This window comes from Notothenia coriiceps, unplaced genomic scaffold (assembly GCF_000735185.1).
Source record: "Notothenia coriiceps isolate Sejong01 unplaced genomic scaffold, NC01 NC01_scaffold00016930, whole genome shotgun sequence".
NCBI classification, from domain to species: Eukaryota; Metazoa; Chordata; class Actinopteri; order Perciformes; family Nototheniidae; genus Notothenia; species Notothenia coriiceps.
Window position 1 is genome coordinate 36,345 of NW_011349631.1, and position 20,384 is coordinate 56,728.

At 39.6% G+C, this 20,384-nt stretch overlaps 2 protein-coding genes and 1 long non-coding RNA gene across 8 annotated transcripts; 1 reads left to right on the plus strand and 2 right to left on the minus strand.

Annotated features, from left to right (window-relative positions):
- Positions 1-113: 113 nt before the first annotated feature.
- On the plus strand, positions 114-13,525 carry pfkfb4b (6-phosphofructo-2-kinase/fructose-2,6-biphosphatase 4b). 6 transcript variants are annotated; one of them, XR_798860.1, is made up of 15 exons: positions 5,425-5,702; positions 7,101-7,217; positions 7,324-7,420; positions 8,420-8,486; positions 8,595-8,669; positions 8,752-8,808; positions 9,045-9,166; positions 9,390-9,597; positions 9,685-9,831; positions 9,923-10,027; positions 10,128-10,257; positions 10,372-10,434; positions 10,877-10,941; positions 12,556-12,688; positions 13,105-13,525. XR_798860.1 is itself a non-coding variant. In XM_010776384.1 (14 exons), the coding sequence occupies exons 1-14, from the start codon at positions 183-185 to the stop codon at positions 12,613-12,615; spliced, it is 1,356 nt and encodes a 451-aa protein (XP_010774686.1). In that variant the 5' UTR covers positions 114-182; the 3' UTR covers positions 12,616-13,525. The 6 variants fall into 6 exon arrangements, 4 of the variants coding, with proteins under 4 accessions (XP_010774686.1, XP_010774685.1, XP_010774683.1 ...); XR_798861.1 differs by having other exon boundaries at positions 13,135-13,525; XM_010776384.1 differs by lacking the exon at positions 5,425-5,702 and adding an exon at positions 114-225 and having other exon boundaries at positions 12,556-13,525.
- Positions 13,526-13,564: 39 nt separating this feature from the next.
- Positions 13,565-17,104, minus strand: LOC104949942 (actin-related protein 2/3 complex subunit 4). The gene is made up of 6 exons (XM_010776385.1): positions 17,000-17,104; positions 15,636-15,754; positions 15,384-15,495; positions 15,145-15,240; positions 14,265-14,435; positions 13,565-14,065 (listed from the first exon to the last, which is right to left on the minus strand). Exons 1-6 carry the CDS (start codon positions 17,000-17,002, stop codon positions 14,060-14,062), a joined length of 507 nt encoding a protein of 168 aa, XP_010774687.1. The 5' UTR covers positions 17,003-17,104; the 3' UTR covers positions 13,565-14,059.
- Positions 17,105-18,247: 1,143 nt separating this feature from the next.
- LOC104949943 (uncharacterized) lies at positions 18,248-19,944 on the minus strand. The gene is made up of 2 exons (XR_798862.1): positions 19,779-19,944; positions 18,248-19,630 (listed from the first exon to the last, which is right to left on the minus strand). It is a non-coding gene; the product is annotated as an uncharacterized lncRNA (long non-coding RNA).
- Between the last annotated feature and the right edge of the window lie 440 nt (positions 19,945-20,384).

Below are 20,384 nucleotides of genomic sequence, written 5' to 3' on the forward strand. Positions count from 1 at the left end.
AAGGGTAGATGGGGGCACATGAGCAAAGCAAAACAATAACAAGTGGCTGTGCACGTGCACGTGCATTCGTGCGTATAAAGGCGATATGAGCACGCGCCTATCTCTCTCCATTCATTGCTGCGCTGCTGCAGGACTCACTCTGCTCACCACGCTGGAGAGAGGAGGCTTTAAAAACCGGGACCATGAGGGGCTCCTGTCGCTCCAGAAACACCCGGGACAGGGCAGGTAGGGTGCAAACTCCCACTGAGATCTTACTTTTCTGTTTCTTATTTATGTTCTGTAAACTCTCTTAAGTCGACATAGTGTGCAGTGAGTGCTACAGAGCAGCTGGGCTAGCAGGCTGAGGAAGTAAACAAGTCTCTGTCACGTAGGCATGCTCCAGAGCTGACAGGGCTGAATACCGAGGAAACACGGATCAGGCTGCTGCAGGAAACATGGTTACAGACTGCTTTCATGTAGTAAATACATAGTATGCAAATACAGGGATGCCTAAGTTGCTAAAGCATCTTCCTATCTGCTGCTAAGCCTGTCTGCAGCTGCTGGTTAGCTAGCCTGCAAGCTATCTGGTGGGCTAACAGAACAGTTCATGAGAGGATGTAAACACGACTATTTGTTTTCGGCTCAAGGACCACGAGATGGCAGATCTGAGAGATGAAGTTGCAACTGCAGAAGGTTCGAGAAATATCAAGTTGTTTTTGCTACTATTAAGCTGATGTGAGGACATTCTATGTGGAAGGAGGTGAGAGTAGGTCAGATGGACTTCTTTGAACACCCTTACCTCCAGGCTCGTTTTACTGCAGATCTTAACCTCAACGCACTTTTAGGAGTTTTTGTTTTCAAAGGATATTGTAGGCTTGCTTTTAATCGTTTTTTTTTGTGTTGTTATAGGGTTACTTGTAGCTTAAAAATGTGACTTACCCATTTGTATTGTTTGATCAAGTGTAAGAAACCCAATTGATACAAACTATGTAGCAGTGGAACTTTTATTGGCTTGTGTCAAATATATTTGCATGTTACTGTTGACATTTAAGCCTGAACTTCTTTCTGTTTACTTTTGCATAGTGTCAAACCCAACCTACTATTCTATTAATATTCTCGATTAATACTTCACACACTACACAGGATTACATTTGCATATGAATTACAACTGAACCAGTGCAGATACTATGGCCTATATATGTTATTTAGGTCTGATGATGCCTGGAGGGCCTGTTTAACATTGTGTTACTGTACTGTCATATTGACAAACGCCATGCAGAGAGGACAAAGTCTATCCAACAAGTCTGTGATAGATTTTGTTACTCCAGGGACAGATAAACGGACATTTGCACTCATATGAGCACAGAGGTTTAAAATGTTGTGGCAGATGTACGAGGGATGAACAGAGCTCAGTGTTGGTGTGCAGAATATGCTCTGCTGTCAGTCTGCCACACAGAGAGGTGGGGCTAAGCAGAAAGACAGGAAAAACATGCTAGAAGATACTACATGTGTATTCGAGGGAGAGCCTGGCCCAGTTATTTTAAGGTCAAGTACAAACACTGCTTTGTATTTTAGCTGTTCAGTATGGGCCTAAAGTCAACCAGCACGTTAAGCTGCCTCTGCTGTAAACAGGGATGTTAACAAGTCACTGTTTGTGAAATTATAGAGTTAGCTTTGTCCTAACTGTGTTTAAAACTGCAGACGGAGCGAAATATGCTTCAGTGGGTGCAGCAAACCATCACAGATTATTTTCCTACGTGCACTCCATAGTGGCAGAGCAGGATATTTACCCTCATGCCAGCTGCAGCACATTAACCTTCTCCTATCTCCCATTTCTGTCATACTCAAAATGTTCATCTTTCTTTTTATCTCCGTCAGATGACTTCTCTAAATAATCATAATAAAACACTCCCTCCCATCCTTTATCGCTTGCTCACTGCGCCTCCCACCCTCCCTCCCTCCCTCTCTGTGTCTGCGCTCTATCTGGGGGAAAGTTCACCCGCTCAGAATCTCTTGTGTGTGTGTGTGTGTGTGTGTGTGTGTGTGTGTGTGTGTGTGTGTGTGTGTGTGTGTGTGTGTGTGTGTGTGTGGCCAACTCAGTCTATGTACGCCTGCTCACGGCAATGATCTTGCTGATGTGTTGACATGTGGGAGCATTTAAGTGCAGGTTGTTTGTGTTTATGCTTGCAAATGTTGCGATGTTTCAGTCCAATGGAGACATTGATCTTTCTGGCTCAGATGAAACCTCCTCTTCTGTCATCCCTGGCATGTAACACAAAACGAACATATAGATCAGTTCTGTATTACACTACAAAATAATAGCCTATTAATCATAGTTGATTGACACCAAACTTATTAACAATATATTTGATAATCAAGTAATCCTTTTTAAGACATTGGTCAATCATAAATATGAACCATTCTCTGTTTGCCTCTTCTCCGCTGTAGGTGCTTGCTATTTTTCTTTAACTTATATCTTTGTCAAATGCATGTCTTTTTGGTCGGACTGTATAAAACCAGCTGTTAAAATTAAAACCGGGGGCCTTACAGGGTTAAGGCCTTGACTTGAGCTATATTTTAATGCCCCTTTCTGCATACTTTTATTGTGAGTATACTTTTCATGGTTTGAGCTAGAGACCTTTTTATTTTAAAAATAGTACAGCATGCATTATGTTAATATTTTAGGAAATAGTGCTCTGTATTTTTTGTGAACAGGGACATCTTTAAAAAGTAAAGGTTTTCTTCCAATATTTGTTCGCCAAAACTATAGGTCCTCAACCAGAAAGTTGACAGGCCAGCACAGAGCCCTCAACCCAGTCTACATTTTAAAATGTGTTTAAATGCTTACTGAAGGAAGGCCTTATTTGCCCCTGTGTCCTTCCTAAAAGCAGAAGCTGTTATAACCGCATTATGCTACATCTTAAAGCAAATATCAATCATATATATATTATATATATAAAGTATACTCCATAATTGCAATACAACATATTATACTTAAAACAGAAATGGAAAAACACATACAAGAGTGCATGAAAATAGATAACAGTCCATAGAAATAGGAGGTTGGTACTTGACACTAATATGACACACTATTTTAGTCTGGAAATCTGTACATTAGGTAATATCAAGCTACGATGTCATTAAGACAGTGAAAGCAGAGATACTTGATATGGTTTTATTTTGTGTGTATCTAGCTGAACAAAAGTATCATAAACTTTTGCTTGCCACAGATCTTATTTTCTCAAAGGGAACCAACTCTTAATTCTAACTCGCAACCAAATAATTTTTATTTTAGATTGTATGTTAAAGCAGGTCAAACATAGAGACTTCACACTGGATATACAGTATAATGCGTGTGCGTTCCTGTGTTGGTGTGGGTGTGTGTGGCTGTGTGCGTGTGCATGTGTCTGTGGTGAGGTGTGTTGTTGGTGGGATTAGTCCTGCTGACATGCTGAATCTCGTCTGACCTCTGTGTGTGTTTACTGTCGCAGTAGATGTTTGATGATATCACAGCGGCCAGTAGGATAAAACCTTTTTTTAATGTCAACATCAGTTGAGTAAAAATTGGCCTAGAAATAAGTCGGCAGCTCCCCCTGGTGTTACATATCTGACTCTACATAAGGCTTCATCAATAACAAAACAATTAAATATCCCAACAACTCAGTGTTATAAAATTGACATGATTTAGTCATCAGTTGAAAGTGAAACTTGAACCAGTTGTGGCTTCTGGTCAGTGTTGTGCAAAGCTGCTGCACTGGACCTTTTTTGTCTTGTGTAGCTGTAGTCAACATTTTCTCTCCATTTTCATGTTGTTTTGGTTGCGTACAAATGCTATTCACACATATTTTGGCTTCTGACCAACACACTGCTGTGTAGAAACAAAAACAAATCATGAAAAAGGGTGTTTTGTATGCAATACTTAAATGTACTAGAGAACAGATAATAGGTTTGCTGCTGCTGAAATGATTTGTCTATGAATCAATTAGTTGATATGCAGGAAATGTATTGACAATAGTTTGGGCCATTTATCATAATTTGCTGATTCATACATTTTCAATTTCAAGATGCTGGTTTTCTGTTATTTTATATCTTTGCTGATTGAATGTATTGGGTTTTAAATGTTTGGTCAGACAAAACAAGCTACTTGGCGGTGCTCTCTTGGTCTGTGGTAAGTTGTTGTTGTTATTGGCTGCAACCTATTTTGCAGTTTATGGATGTATCTAATGATCTGCTGATTATTTGTAATAACTAATGGAGCCATTATTTTTGAAAATGTCCGGATAAAATAGTAGAATGACCATTATGATTTATCAGAGGCCAAAATGACATCTTGAAATGGCTCCTTTTGTCCAACCTTCCCTCGACCGAATGATTTTGAATGTATATTTATTTAAAATGTGATAAAGCGGCATATCCTCCATTTTGAAGAACTGAAGCGAATCAATACGGTTAATTGATTTTCAGAATAGTTGTCGATTCATTTAATAGTTTATGACTAATCAATTCATCTTTGCAGATCTAGTAGAACTATCATTAGTTTCGACCCGAAATGGACCTGCACAGCAACTGTTGGTGGCTGGCTTTCTCTAAAAAAATTATATTATGCAAATAAAGGTTATGATAATTAGAATATTTGCATTAAATTATCAGTTATTGTCGTTTTAAAAAAAAGAAGCTAATAGTGGTTCATCATCCATTTTTTAAATATGTTTTCCTCATCTTATGTAGAGGTTGTTGATGACTTTTGCCACAGGAAGGCTTTGTGCTGGTATCTGTGAGGCCGTGGCGGGGTCGTGGGCAGGCGGTTTCACTGAAGATGTTTATGTGAGCTCCCAGCCATCACGCCCTCCATGTCCCAGAGCCTCCTCTCCTATTGGCTACTGGACCTCTCGTCTCTTCTCTGATTGGCTAAATTCTCAGCTGCATTCACTGCCCATGTGTGCAGCATGTGAACAGCTGAACGCTTGTTTTTCGCTGTTTGCCTTTTTGTCACTCCGAGCGACATTACGGTAATATTGTGTCCGTTTTCCTTGAAACATGAAGTAGGCTGTGTTTGTGCTCTCGAGTTATTTCTGAGAAGGATTTTCAGGCTTTTCTTTGGTTGTGTTTTACATCTCAATAAGTTTAGTAAAGTCCTAAGCGTCACACGACTGAAATATGTGAAAAGAAAACAAAAAGAACAACCGCTTTACATGATCAAATCTTATCTGTGATTGACAGAAAGGTTTCCTTTAGTTGTGCATTGGCGACTTTTTGACATTTTATATGATTAGCCTATTTGTACTTTCAATGTCATTATTTTTTAATATGGAACAATAGTAAGTAGCCTATACCTTGAGTTAGGATACTTTGTCCATCATGGTATTTATTTAATTAGTTGAGGGAGTTGCTCGGAGTTAAAATAACACGAGTGAACATGAACATCCTGTCCCTCCTTTGCTCCTCAACTCTTGCTGCGCTCCGCCTCTAGTGTTTACGGTAGTGGATCAACTCCCGTTTCTCAGCTGATATGACATCCATCCCCCGGCAGCCTGCTGCACCAGACCGCCGGGCTACAGCCCATCGCTCACTTCACCATTAGCAGGGCAGCATCAGTGAACCAACCTAAAGGATGTTAGACAACGAAGAGTTCATGCTGGAGAACTCCCCGCGGGAGCTGACCCAGAACCCGCTGAGGAAGATCTGGATGCCGTGCAGGAGCGCGCATATCGCGCAGAGAGGCGGTAAGATGCGGAGGACTTGCACGAGCCGCACAGGGATGGGACTGGGAGCTGATTTGGGCTCCTGCTGATCACATCCTTATATATTTTGTTTTTTTTGTTCTTAATATAGGCCTATATATTTTTAATTATTGTATCCTGGGTCACTCAGGCTTTGATTTTAAAGCTACTCCGATAAGTGATATTTACGTTTGTTTAAAACCATGCGCAGTAAAATAAGTACTGAATATTTCTGCCCTTTTTCCTTTTTTTTGGTAAGTGTTACATAATCTTACCCCCCCCCCCTTATAATACGGGCATGGAAGAGGTACATTTGAATTGCAATCTCGGTGAATTAGATTTCGGTCATTTGACCCAAATACATGCATTTGCCCTCAAGACCAGCCTTCCTGTCTGATGTGTTGACCTGAGAGTGGAGGAGAGAGGGAGCAGCTGTGTTGGGCTTCAGATCTCAGTCTGCAGGTCGGTCTGCTTTTTGCTGAGTCAAGCTCTGCTATCACAAGCAGTCTAGTCTTGTATCTGGCTCTAAACACTCCGTGCTTCAACTTCATCTCTTATTATTGTGAGTCTCTCTAGACATTAATCCTTAATCCTTTGTCTCATTTGATCAGTGAGGGCACGAAGTGTCCCGCAGGGATATTTGCAGAAGTGCTTAGGGTTGTGACATGTATATGGATGTGACTAGTTTTTTTTATTAGCATTTGGTTTGGCTTTTGTTTGTATTACCAAAAACATGTTAATGGTTGATGGAAAGTAGACATATTTGCCTGCAGAATCTCAAATGCTCTAATTGCTTGACATCCCTAAATAATGATAAAGGAAACCTAGAAAAATAATTATATTTTAGTAAGAATGACAAATAAATCTAGGTAACAGAATGTGATTTACTTCCAAAAACATCCTCAACGTTTAAAGATTCAGCTTCTAAATTCCCCAAAACTTTTGTGCCCAGTAAGAAATGCTTAACAACCTGAGCCTTATTGTTCCACAGCACGTCGCTGTCCTAATGAACCAGCGTGTGTCTCTGCTCAGCTTTTACAGAAGTGTGTGAGGGGTTTCAACCTTCTGAGCTCTACTTGTACAATCTCGTCCTTTATTCAGTATAACGTCTCCTTAGAGCTATTCTCAAGTCTTGATGAGACATAATTCAAAAGGGGTTATAAGATGTTTCATGGCAGAGAAAGATGTGTTTTATTCACTGTTTCAGTTGTTGTAATAATGTGTGTCACTGTCACTCAATGTGAGCCAACACATTGTGTCTGCTGTAATTATGAGCGGTCTTCAAAACTAATTAAACTCTTGCTGAATGAAACAATGTTGACAAGCCATGCTAAGCCAATACCTATACAGAAATGAGTTAAATCTCTTAAAGCTCTGTGTTTCTCTCTCTGCCTCACACAGTGTGCATGACAAACTGCCCGACCCTCATCGTGACGGTTGGACTTCCAGCTCGAGGGAAGACCTACATCTCAAAGAAGCTCACACGCTACTTGAACTGGATAGGTGTGCCAACTAAAGGTAATAGCTGCCCCACTAACAGATATATTCACATATTACTTTATTTGGAAAGCAGCAATGCTCCCGTCTGGTAAAAAAAAAAACGTAATTTTGTAATATGTTACAGAGTTCAACGTTGGCCAGTACCGGAGGGAGTGTCTGAAGATCTACAAGTCCTTTGAGTTCTTCCGTCCAGATAACGAGGAGGGGTTGAAAATCAGACGGTAAGTCTACGCCAGGCCTGTCAACTACCTCCACCTCCGCTGTTTCACTACAGCATGGGGTGTGTCTACAGATCAGACAACAAGTAGTATTTCTGTAGGTCATTCTGTGAAAGGTTTAATAAGAATAAAGTGTTAAGATCCTAAACTTCCTTTGTGAAAACGAAAACACAAAGGAACATAGTTGATATTGTCCAAATGTTTTACTTTCTAGTTTACCTTCGACCTTTAGAGTGCACACATTGTTTTAAATTGATGGGGGTTGGGTCCTAGATATCTTCATACAAAATCCTTTCAATAAAGCAGAAATGTAAACTACTTTTAATTCAAGGTTGTTTAATATTGTCTGTCACATGATATTTTGTATATTAATGTTATGATCTGCTCTTGCTGTGTTGTAGTTTTATCGTGCTTGTTTAGTTTAATAATAGAATACCATAATTTAAATACGCCTTTGGCTTTGTTTTGTTAAAGGTGGGGTAGATAATTCACTTCAAAAACACTTTTTGTTATCATATATATTAAATGTTTGACAATAAATCCATAAAAAATGTCATCTGTGGAAGCCGTAGCACGACCAATCATCTGAACCGGCCCGGCTCAAATAACTGGATAGCCTACCTGCCTGTCAGCCTTCCATCTGTGCACAAACTTATCTCGTGCCCTCATTGGTCATGTGTGCGTTATTGTGTGCTGGAGGAGGGGCTCTGTAAGGAAGTGGCAGATCACACANTGTCAGCCTTCCATCTGTGCACAAACTTATCTCGTGCCCTCATTGGTCATGTGCGCGTTCGTGTGTGTTGGAGGAGGGGCTCTGTAAGGAAGTCTGAAGGAAGGGGCAGATTTCTTTCGGCTGCGTACTTTCAAATTCTAGCGCACTCGAGCTGGTTTCTCCATTCTTACCTACCCTACCTTTTAAAGGTTATTTTAACTAATAAATTCAGCAGTGGATGTATTTGGGTATTAAAGTAAGAAGTCTTTGCTGTTTATGTCCTCCAACAGTCAGTGTGCGTTAGCTGCACTCAACGATGTCCGGCAGTACCTGAGTGTGGAAGGAGGACAGGTGGCGGTGAGTCCTTAAAGATGTCCTTAGGTTATCATTAGCAAATGATAATAATATCAGTTCATAAACTGTACATTAGAGCTGCCTAAATAAATGTTTTACCTGTTGTTCCAGGTGTTTGATGCCACAAATACAACAAGAGAACGAAGAGGGACCATCGTCAAGTTTGCTGAGCAGAATGGCTTTAAGGTATGTGAAATAAGGAAACGTGGGATTCTGATCCCTCCTGACTTCGTGACTCCATGTTTATCATAACATCTTGTCAATGCAGGTGTTCTTTGTGGAGTCTGTGTGTGAAGACCCAGATGTCATTGCACAAAATATAGTGGTAAGCCTTTTTCTCTTCTTATTCTATCCATACAAATCACTTAAAATACAGTAGTAAAAAAACTGTATTCATTTAAAGAATAATAGAAAGTGATCTAGTCATAATAATTCTCACTTCTATATGATGGCGTGACGTTCAGATCTAAAAAAACTCAGACATGCAGAGTCAGAAAGCTCACTTCCTCTCTTCTCTCTCTCTCTCTCTCTCTCTCTCTCTCTCTCTCTCTCTCTTTGTAGCAAGTTAAGTTGGACAGCCCAGATTACATACACTGCAACACAGAGGAGGCCATCGAGGACTTCATGAAGAGGATCAAGTGCTACGAGTCTTCCTACCAGCCTCTGGACGAGGTTCTGGACAGGTGAGGAACACAGATGATTTAGAGAAGAATACACGTTCTGCTCAAGATTTGCTCAAGAAGAGACTATGCACATTAACATGAGCTCTGGAGCCAGTCTTGTAAAAATACCAGATTTAGCCACAAAGGCTAATTTCCATCTGCAGTGCCTGGCAGGTTGATGGCATTAAAGGAAAACATAAGCACAGAAAAAAAACACTGAACTGTGACTGACTCTCTCCTCCAGGGATCTCTCCTACATAAAGATCATCGACGTGGGCTGTCGTTTCCTGGTGAACCGCGTCCTTGACCACGTCCAAAGCAGGATCGTCTACTACCTGATGAACATCCACATCACGCCACGCTCCATCTACCTGTGCCGCCACGGGGAGAGCGACCTGAACATCAAGGGCCGGATCGGAGGAGACTCTGCTCTGTCTGCCAGAGGAAAAGAGGTGCGTGTCACACCTGAGATCGAATGTCCTCTAAGTTTTGTGGAGAAAGGATGGTTCTCATTGGATGGATTTTCTCTTGTGTTCTAGTATGCCAAATGTCTGAGGAAGTTCATCCAGGAACAGAACATCACAGATCTGAAAGTGTGGACGAGCCAGATGAAGCGGACCATCCAGACGGCGGAGAGCCTGGGAGTGCCGTACGAACAGTGGAAGTCTCTCAACGAAATAGATGCTGTACGTTGAATCATCATCAACATACATTTAACAGCCTTATTTTAAGCTTTGTTTACTCAAGTTTAACACATATTCTCCCCTCTTAACAAAGGGTGTGTGTGAGGAAATGATGTACGAGGAGATCCAGGAGCATTTCCCTCTGGAGTTTGCACTGAGAGACCAAGACAAGTACCGCTACCGCTATCCCAAAGGAGAGGTGAGAGCCTGATGCTTCCTAAAGTCTGGGGATAATTCTTACGAGGGGAATGGATTTGTTTGTGTGCTGTGATTCTGACCGGTCTCTGTTTCTCTGTCAGTCTTATGAAGACCTGGTGCAGCGCCTGGAGCCTGTGATCATGGAGCTGGAGAGGCAGGAGAACGTTCTGGTGGTTTGTCACCAGGCCGTAATGCGGTGTCTTCTTGCATATTTCCTGGACAAGACTGCAGGTATGAAAGACTCACAGTAGGAAATAAAAACATGATGACAACGTATTATCAAGCTGTAAATGTGCACCTTGACCCCAAAAGAAGTTTCATAGCTTTCTGTCTCTGCCTCCACAGACGAGTTGCCTTATCTCAAGTGCCCTTTGCACACGGTGTTGAAGTTGACCCCCATGGCCTACGGTGAGTTCTGTCATTTTCAAGACTTAGATTGCAATATATTCTTTTTAACTCAATTCATTTTGATGCAATGCAGTATAACTCCCATGTTGTTTAATTTAAAAACAATCCTATTTTCAGTCTTAGGTAAATAAAAAAACACCTAGACACAAAATAATGTAATTATCATAGAACAGATTCTCACACCATGCTTTTTGTTGTTGCTGGAGGACCCTTATCATGATTTATGAGTACCTTATTTAAAATGGTTAGATTGCTTTTCACCATAAAAAGATGCCTGTCCTATCAGTGATGCAATGCAAATGTTCTAAAGCTTTTTCAGCATGTCTCACGGCCATTTTCAGTTTAACACCTGCTGTCATAATCATATTTGATGATACCGTTATCCATTATTTGTATCTTGCTATCTCCACTAACTTTGAATAATTGCTGTGCTCTTCCTCAGGATGCAAAGTGGAGTCTGTGTATTTAGGCGTGGACTCGGTGAACACACACAGAGACAGACCCGAGGTAGGTATCACAGGCAGCTCTCAGAAATGTCTCTCAGCAGAAGACCACTTGAGTCCCCTTCAGGTGTGACTCGCTTCACTGCGTGTTCCACACAGCTCCTCGGGGACCGGGGACGCAAAAGGGAGAATGTCACACGCAGTAAACACGTCTCCTTTAAACGCTCTGTGTGACTTTCATCATTACTGGAGAAGCACATTGTATGTCTTATATCATTTTAAGTCTGCATCTCCCACCTGAAGCAGTCAGTGCGGACCCTCCTCTCTGTGAGAACGCACATCTTTCACACATGGCAGAGGACCCATGTCCCGATGCACCGGTGTTTCCTGACAGAACGACAACTGTGACACAGAATGACCATTGACGCTCCTACCTCCATCCTGCCAGCAGTGACCTTTTCTCATCTCATGTTTGTCTTTAGTGATGGCTATTTGTTCTCATGTCTTGTTCTGTATTGGCCCGAAGAGGTCAACACACTGCTACTTAAGGAAATGCATGAAATAAGAGAAAACGCTGCAAAGTACAACCAAATACAGAAACTGTCAATCACATAGATGTCAAACTGTTATATTCGCTTAATAGAAAGACTCTTTAGAATTCATTTAGTTCCAGGAGGAATCCCTCGGCTGTGTGTATTTGTGAGGACCAGTTTGACTCCCACCTCTGGAGCGACGACATATTTTAGACTTTTGGTGGTGTTTAAAGTGCTGACTAAGGGTGGGGGCTAGGGAATTAGCTGGTGTGTGTGTGTGTGTGTGTGTGTGTGTGTGTGTGTGTGTGTGTGTGTGTGTGTGTGTGTGTGTGTGTGTGTGTGTGTGTGTGTGTGTGTGTGTGTGTGTGTGTGTGTGTGTCATATCATTTCTTAAAATACAATTTCACCCTGTTTTTGTGTATGTTTGCATTAAAGCCTGTTTTTTGTACACTTTAACATTTTCCCTTTACATCATTTTCTTCTGCACATGAATTATTTTCTTACTTTGTCTCTGTTCACTGCCTAAATGTGAAGGGTTCATCTGCAATGCCCACCAAAATGAAATGCTAACCTTAAATAAAGATAATTGACGATATAATCAACATTTACAGTTTCAACCATTTGTTTGAGCACGCACATGCTTAAATTATTTATCATGAAATGTAACGTTTTTGTTTTGAAGATTATTGTAAATATAAAAGTCCAAAATGGAAAAATCCTTCTTTCTCCCGTTACTTTTTTCTGCAATCATTGAAGTAATTTTTAAAAACAGTGACTAATAAGTACATGTATCAAAGGGAGGGGGGGGTGCCAGACTTGATGTGTCCCAATCAAGCGTTAAGTAATGAATTGATACACGATTGTAGAGTAAAATGCTTACTTCTGTGCTATAACTTATTCTGAACCATGAGAACGTATTGGCTAAAGTAAATCTAACTTTTAAACTTATTTTAAGAAAAAACATTCATTTAAAAACTTCTGTAACATCAGCCGTTCATAAACTCAACGAATACTAGATATAAGCATGCCTTCTGCCTTCATTAAAGTCATTTGATCAGAGATACTGTAAATATGGTTATCATGTTTTTTTGAATGAAGGATAGGTAATGAAGGATATTAACACAGTGCTTTTCTCACTGTTTCAGAATGTGAGAGCGCAGCGCACGACAGAAGACGCTCTGCTGACGGTCCCAGCTCACCTCTGATCTCTGACCTCTGACCTTCCTCCGGGTCTCTGAACTGCATCAAGGTTCAAACTGCAAAGCACTTTCACTAAACGTAATCCATTTTTATACGTCTTGTTTTGTTGTGAACTGAACTCCTACTGTAGCTTAACTCCCTGTGAGAAAAACTAAAGAATATGCCAATATTTTTGATAAATGGGTTTACTTTTAATGTTGCAATGATTATATCCCCTTAACTTTCAGCACCTTTTTCCATGATATTATTTATATTCCACTGTATATTGTGAAAGGTATACTGCCATATAATCCAAGTTTCTCTGAAGAAGTCAAAGAGCTGTGAAGAGACTGTTACTACGAGAGATTCTTGATTAAAGTCTTAAATCTCTGAGATCAGAAACGTTTAAGAAGACAGCGTTTCCTTTGCTAGATTTTATATACAAAAACAGCTAAATTTCTCTCAGTGTGTAAACTCTGAGTAAAAATATTGATATAAATCTTAAAACATTCCAGAGGTGAAGACGAAATCCTTTCCCCACACAGGACGTAATACACTGTAAACGGAAGTGACACAGATGCAGCAGATGTCCTGTATCACACATCTTGGGACGAGGCTCTGCTAGGATAAAGTGAAATGCTAATACAAATCTTCGGTGTGAAGTCAGTCGCTTTCGATTGAACAATAATGTGATCATTCAAACAAATGCCTTTCTGGAGTATAAAAACAACTGTGTACACGCATGTTTGTTTGATGTACGTTTTCTGTTGGAATTACCATGCAATATATGTTTTTATTTTAAAGAACTATGTATAATTTCTGTAATATTATCCATTTAATATTGTCCATTTCTGTGCTCAAAATATAATTCCAAATGCCTTGTTTGTCTCCAGCCGTGAAACATTCAATAAACCCTCGATTTTTGAGGTAACCAAATCTGCTCATTGTGCTTCGTGTCACAAAAAAACTCTAAAATACAAAGAATAATATTTTTTATTTATCATCACTTTCAGCAAGTATGCTTTTTTTATTATTATTTCCATCTACAATAGGTGTTTTCTGTGGACTGAAGAAACGTGCACCAATTGATTGCCCTTGTGGTTTAAGGTCTGTCATAACAAAACATAGCTAAATGAAATGGATATGCATATAATATATATATTTAAAAAACATTTGAATCCATATTACCCTGTGCTCATAAATATTGATAAAAATACCTTTTTAAGGACCTGCCCTGACTTCTAACGTTCTAAAGGCAGAATTTAATGTTTGGTATGAATATTCAATATTTACACACAAAAAATATCAATATTTCTGAGCAAAGATTAAAGGGCAAAAGCCCGTTGGCCTGTACGTCTTATGTTTCTGAACTTCTCTCGGCTGAGCAGATTCAGCCTCCTCTGCTCTGTGAAAGCTCCACGGTGACGGCCAAGATCGAAAAAGGAATGTATTCCCAGGGTTCTCTCCCTTTTAGAACTGCAAGAGTCAAAAGAAAAACAATGTCTAAGAAACAGAACATCTGAAGGAAATAATGGAATAATAGCAAAACTGTTACTGTATACATATCTGAGCCAAAGGCCCACCATAAAAAACTCAAAAGAATGCCACTTGTGCATAATGCTGCATCCATTCGAGCGTGAGATGCAGAAACATTTAGAAACAAACTTAAACTTACATTTTTGAGGAACTCCTCTGCAACAATACGAGCCCTGGCGTTGACGGACAGCTTCATCTCACTGATCTCCTTGTCAATTTCCTCCATGAAATGAATGACAAAGTCCACCAGTTTGTGCTTGTACATCTGCTCTGTGTGGAAGTTGGTGATGAGAAAACTGATGTCATAGCCCTACGAAATGAAGATGGGTGACAAGAGATTGTTTAAAAAACTCCAAACAGCAATAAACCACACAAATCAAGGTTTCCACTGTTAGCAACAAATCATTTTTCTGGTCAATTTGTGAGTATTTGTGGAAAACATTAATGGCTTAAACATAAAATGGCAACAATCCTTTGAAATACATTGATTGGTTTCTGCTATCTCCACTAACTGGAACATTCAGGTTGCGTTCATGAGCAATAACCATTACTGGCCATTTAAGGACTTACATGAACTCATCTTTGATGTTTTATAATGTATAAAATAATTGTTATTTTTGGTTCATTACCATCCATTAGCTTTAACAGGAAAACGTCTTGCTCGTAAGGCAAGAGCTCAACTTAGATAAGATAAGTTAGTACTTTATTGATCCCAATTTGGGACATCTTTGTGTTGCAGCAGCAATGACATGGTATTGTACAATACAAATTCAAAGACAAGAAATAAACAAGAAAGTAGAAAATATACATGTTGAATTTACAAATTAACAATAACAAGATGTAAAGCAAGGTATTATAGATACATAAGTATAAGTATGTGACAGATGGAATATGAAACTGAATATATAAATGTAAAATGTACATTTATTCCAAGAGAAACTATGGAGCAACTAACTTCCAATAAATAAATAGGTATAAATAGAAACCCTGTAAATGTGACACTGTCAATGTCCACTTGCCTCCACTGGTTTCCTTCTGAGGATGAAGAAGTTCTCCGCCCTCATCATCATGAACCGCATGAACTTATGGCACAGGATCTTCTCAATCTCATCGGCCTGCAGCAGCACAGTATTTCAAAGGACAGTCAGGATTACAAGTACACTTTGGAACTTTATATAATAATCGTTGTATTTACTTGTTGATAAGCAACCATTTGTTTCTTGTCAGGGTCTTAAACACATAACCATTGTGACCCGACCTGCTTGACAGCGATGCTGACTCGGACAGAGTTGATGGAGCCCTCGATCAGAACTTTCTCTTTGTCGTTACGGCTGATGATCACAGGCTGGAGGAGCAACTCTTTACTGCTCCTAAAAGGGGGAGAAAAACAGAGAAATCATTTTCGGTCGCACAATCAGTCCACAGGGACTAAGAAGGGAAACCCAGAATGCATGCACTGCTGGGTGGTATATGCTCCAAAGTCAATTTCAAAGTTGAGGTGACAACTCACCGTACTTCCACCTCTGGTTTGTTGTGCCTCTCCACCACCTGCGAGGAGAAATTCTCCAGGCAGACGGCCGCTTGCAGGGTAGCACGAACTGCATTGAGATATGGGCGCAATGTGGCCGTCTGAGAGAGAGAAGACAGAAAAAAGTAGATGAGAAATAATCCTAAGGAGAACGTATGAATCGAAAGGCAGGTAGAACTAAGACTCAAGACCTCTTAAAAGCACACTATTCACTGGTTTCACTGCACATAATAACTTCTACAGTGATATACACAAAGACTGCCTTCACATGACACAACCAGCAATTCATCAAAAGCACATATCCCTTTTTTAAGATGTTGTGCTTCTCCTATTGTATCCAATTATCATAATGAAACAAATCAGCAGTTTCTTTATTGAAAAATATGATTTACCTTCAAAAGTTTAATGACTCCAAAATCAATGTAGTATTGTATCAGTACACCTTTATTTTAAGAACATTTTATTATGGAAAAAAAAGTTCCAATAGAAACTAATTCATTTTTCATTAAAATATGAGAAGCAATAAAATCAAACAATAAAAAAGATGTTTTTCCCACACATCCAATGTAGCAATAACATTCTGCATTGATTTGTGTTGCATAATGTTCAATAATACGAGCAAGACAGCACAAGTATATTTATAATATTGTGTTTCTGTCGTTAAAAAAAGTACATTATCGATTGTCTCTGAGAGCTAGCTTTCCTCTGACCATTATGAATATCAAAAATCAAACATAAAACTTCCCCGCAGTGTAAGTAGTGGATAAAGTACTATCTTATCTTATCTCTTAGTACAACTACCAGTATCCTTACATCTGTAGGCCTCCGGTAGAGTAGGCCTACGTAACTTGAGGAAATGTAACTTAGGCTCAAACCACTGGGTGTTCGTGTTCAGAATAGTAAGAACCACTGGTATAAATGTACCAAATGATAATTTATCAATAAAATGTTCATTTAAAGCTGAGGGACAAACCAACATCACCGTGTTTATCAGTTCAGGTGGGTCACCATTATGTGTCCACCATTGAACGTTACTTAGCAACAAAGTATTACTATGGAGCTGCGACCTGACGGTTCATTATAACATAAACACTCATTCACACTCTGTGCTCACAGGTACGAAGAGGCCATTACATTATCAAGGATGTTTCCTTTTCAGCTAATGTTAGCATGTTAGCTAACTGCCTGCAGCTATTCTGAATAGTAATAGAGAAAAAACGAGCTGTTATCCCTAAATTAATGCCGTGTTAGTCGAGGAGAGTTAACGACTTAACATCGGCAAGGTTGGATACATGTAACTGATTAACTGTGTCGGTTTATCAGCACAAATGTCAAATTTATCTTACCATATTTCTCTGTGTGATGAGCGGCTGCTAAAGGCGGAAGTAGCTACACTTGACAGGTTTTCCGTGAACACAACAGCGGAACTCAGCTAACAAAAATACGTTTTCCGTTATACTTTATTAAAAAATAAAGGCAGTTGATTCCCTTTTTCTTCAACACAAATAACAAGATCATTAGAGACAAAACATGACCGCACTTGTCAATGTTAACATTTTGTTCAGTTAAATAATATTGCAATGGGGTCCAGGATTGTCTTTAATGTATCAGGGTTTGGTAGTGTGCCAGAATTTAAATTACAATAATGCCAAATATGCAATAATCCCTGAAATCCAGTAAAAACTCACCGGGTCATGATAGAACTACTTTTAAAAATGAATAACATTCATATAAAATAGAAGACACACAACGCAATGAAATTAGGTTTACTTTATTTGTCCAGTGTAGTTATAATATCTGGTATGAATCGGAAGTCATTGGGTCACATGACATGGAAGCTAATTAAAATAAATGACTTTTCTTTGAAGAATATTCATTAAATCAATTTGAAAAAGCAGTCAAATCAAGTCCTTACATGTCCAGTGTAGTAATATATTTCATAATTGATTTGGAATTGTTTGGTCACATGATATGGAAGCCGTTAATAATATCAAGACTTTTCAAATTCTCGTTTGGATGATTGAATGACTGGCCCTGACTCACAGCTGCTCAGCAGCTAGAATGTTACAAATGCTTTCCCTGCCATGACAATTCAAAGGGTCTGCTGCAGAAAAGGTTTGTAGGCCTTTGAACACAAGTGTTGCACTGTAGGAACGGCACGGTTTCAAATAATACAAATAAATGTTACTGTGCTGTTACGATTTAACTGTTTATGCTATTTGTAACTTGTGCTTTTCTTACAATGGCGCAACAGATTGTGTTCATGGCTGTGTTCTTCATGGCCCTGCAGACCGACACAACTCTGCAATACTTCTGCCCGATTTACTTCCTTTTGACATTAAACCAACCTGCCTGTGATAAATTAGAATGTACTACTGACTATAAAATAAACAATTGACTGAGTATCATGTAGTAAATCGAACATTCTTAACAAGGAGTACATGTACAGCAACACTGACAGGAAAGATAGGGAGCTGTCAATCAAGCAGCACTAAATAATCACACACATCTTATGTTTTAAGTAATACAAGAAAAATAAATCAAACAGTAAAAAAGGATGCATGAAACACCGCAAGAAATTACAGAGACACATATTGCTAGACCATTGATATATTCAAGAGTTTTATTATTTGACGTCCCAATTTTCTTTGACAACATCATTGGCATCGCAGAGATTTATTTTCTATAAGGAGAAGGAATAATACCAGGGCAAAATGTTGGATCTTTTCTTAAAATGGAAAGAGAGAACATCCATTTCAGTTCAATCCATCAGGCATTCACCTTTACCATCTATACACTGTATGACTGTAATGCACAATCCGTTAAAAATATTAAGTACTAAGCCAACCTGAGCTACAAGCAAATAGAGAGAACAGCAATAACAAAGACATGACAGAAGAAAGGTGTATGCTGTGTTGGTGACACGATTGTAATTCCAAAGCGTTGAAAGATGTCTGATGAAGGACATGACACATACAGCAGTAATAGTAGCAGTACAAGTAATGTTACATAAAATGCAAATATGAATATATTGAGGAATTACTCCATGTTTTACAATGTGACTGCGTTTTCAGCTTTTACTTTATGTCTAGAACATTTCTTCTGCTGTGTGACGCAGTTATGAACCCAATGACACACAAGCACGAAGGGGAAAGGCAGTACAATCACAAAGTGTTCGACAGATTCTCAGGGGCTATATTGGACAGTGATAACGAGTGAGGAGGTATAATTTGAAGCTCACCAAAAGGCGTGTGGTGACAGACGTTGCCCAAAATCAGTCATCCCTCTATAATATTTAAAGGCAAAAACGTAAATAGAAAGTGCAAAAAAAAACAAGTTTGTGTTTCGGATTGGCTTGAGAAGTAACATCAGCCAATTAAAATATATAATATGTAGTTCAACTTGATTTGTTTTTGAGAGACAGGCAATAGAAAGCAAAGAGGAAACAGGAAGAGAATAGGATACTTGGGATGCTGACGTTAGCCAACATCGTCTCACATGACGGAGCTTCGGCCAGTCCAGCTAGAGTTCCCAATTGCACTCTTTGAACGTGGCTCCATCTCCGTGTGAGAGTCGGGGGCCAGTTAGAATTAAGTGGGTGGGACAGGACGTCACTGAGGTTGTCATTCTCTTGTGTGATCTAAGGGTACTGGATTTGTCAGCTATTGGCGCTAGTGTGATTTGTGTGCTAAGGGAGGGTGGGGGGTACATCCATGTGCAGCGTACTGCGTGAGGGGTGGTGTTGATGGAATGAACAGTTGCGTGACGGAGGAAGACCAGTAGGGGAAGTCCCTTTCCCTTGGGGGGGGGGGGGGGTGTGATGTGACCGGTGACGGGGGGGGTTTCAGAAAGCCAAGAGAGGAGATGGTCCAAGCTGTCCCTTAGCAGCTGCAGCTTTCTGCTGAAGCTTTAGCTCTGTCATTCCTGTCCAGTTTGATGGGCTCTGGGAATTCATTATACAACTCCACCTCTGTCTCCTGAAGGGCGGCAAGAGAGGAAGAATCAGTACAGGAGAAAAACAAGCTGACAAACAAATAAAGACTTGGTTTTAAATGATTTAGCTATGATTTCTGAAAAGTACAAAGCACACATCTCTACTGTCTTTTGTGTTTCATTTGAACTCACTTGTTTGAGGGCGTTACGTGCAATTGTCTGGAATGCCTGTTCTACATTTATGGCTTCTTTGGCGCTGGTCTCAAAGTAGGGGATGTTGTTCTTACTCTGACACCAAGCCTGAGCCCTTTTGGTGGTTACCTGTGTGTGAGAAGAGCAACAAAAGATTCATCAATACAGTGAGCTGGAATGTAAAATGATGGGTTTGTTGATGTCTCTAACAGAACAGCAATATAAAAAACAGAAATGTTAAACTAAATGTAATTTCATATAATTCTTCTTTGAGTGAAGTGGGTTAAGATCTTCATACGTCGAAAAAAAAAAAAAATACATTGTGCAGAGAATCTTTGTTTTTGATTTGTTTTCATGTGATCTAAACCAGTGGTTCTCAACTGGTCAGGCCTCGAGACCCACTTTTTCCTTAGTCAATAGATCGCGACCTGAAATGTTGAACCACTCAAATCTATTCAACAAAAAATCGTGCAGTAAAATATACTCTTTTCAGCATAAATTATTAATTCAAGTGAAGCACAGTGCATATATCCCTTATATCCCGTCACAGAACTAAATTATGCTTTTAAAAAGGTTTAATGAGATGATGGAATCAAAGCTGAACTG

Excerpts from the sequence above, each read along its gene's own strand:
- pfkfb4b (XM_010776381.1), top strand. The coding sequence starts at position 5,591 with ATGTTAGACAACGAAGAGTTCATGCTGGAGAACTCCCCGCGGGAGCTG. Across the intron at positions 8,670-8,751 it reads CTGAGCAGAATGGCTTTAAG|GTGTTCTTTGTGGAGTCTGT; the intron begins GTATGTGAAATA and ends TTGTCAATGCAG. Across the intron at positions 9,598-9,684 it reads TGTCTGCCAGAGGAAAAGAG|TATGCCAAATGTCTGAGGAA; the intron begins GTGCGTGTCACA and ends CTTGTGTTCTAG.
- LOC104949942 (XM_010776385.1), bottom strand. Across the intron at positions 15,496-15,635 it reads AAACCAGAGGTGGAAGTACG|GAGCAGTAAAGAGTTGCTCC; the intron begins GTGAGTTGTCAC and ends TCCCCCTTTTAG. Across the intron at positions 15,241-15,383 it reads TCAGCATCGCTGTCAAGCAG|GCCGATGAGATTGAGAAGAT; the intron begins GTCGGGTCACAA and ends GTGCTGCTGCAG.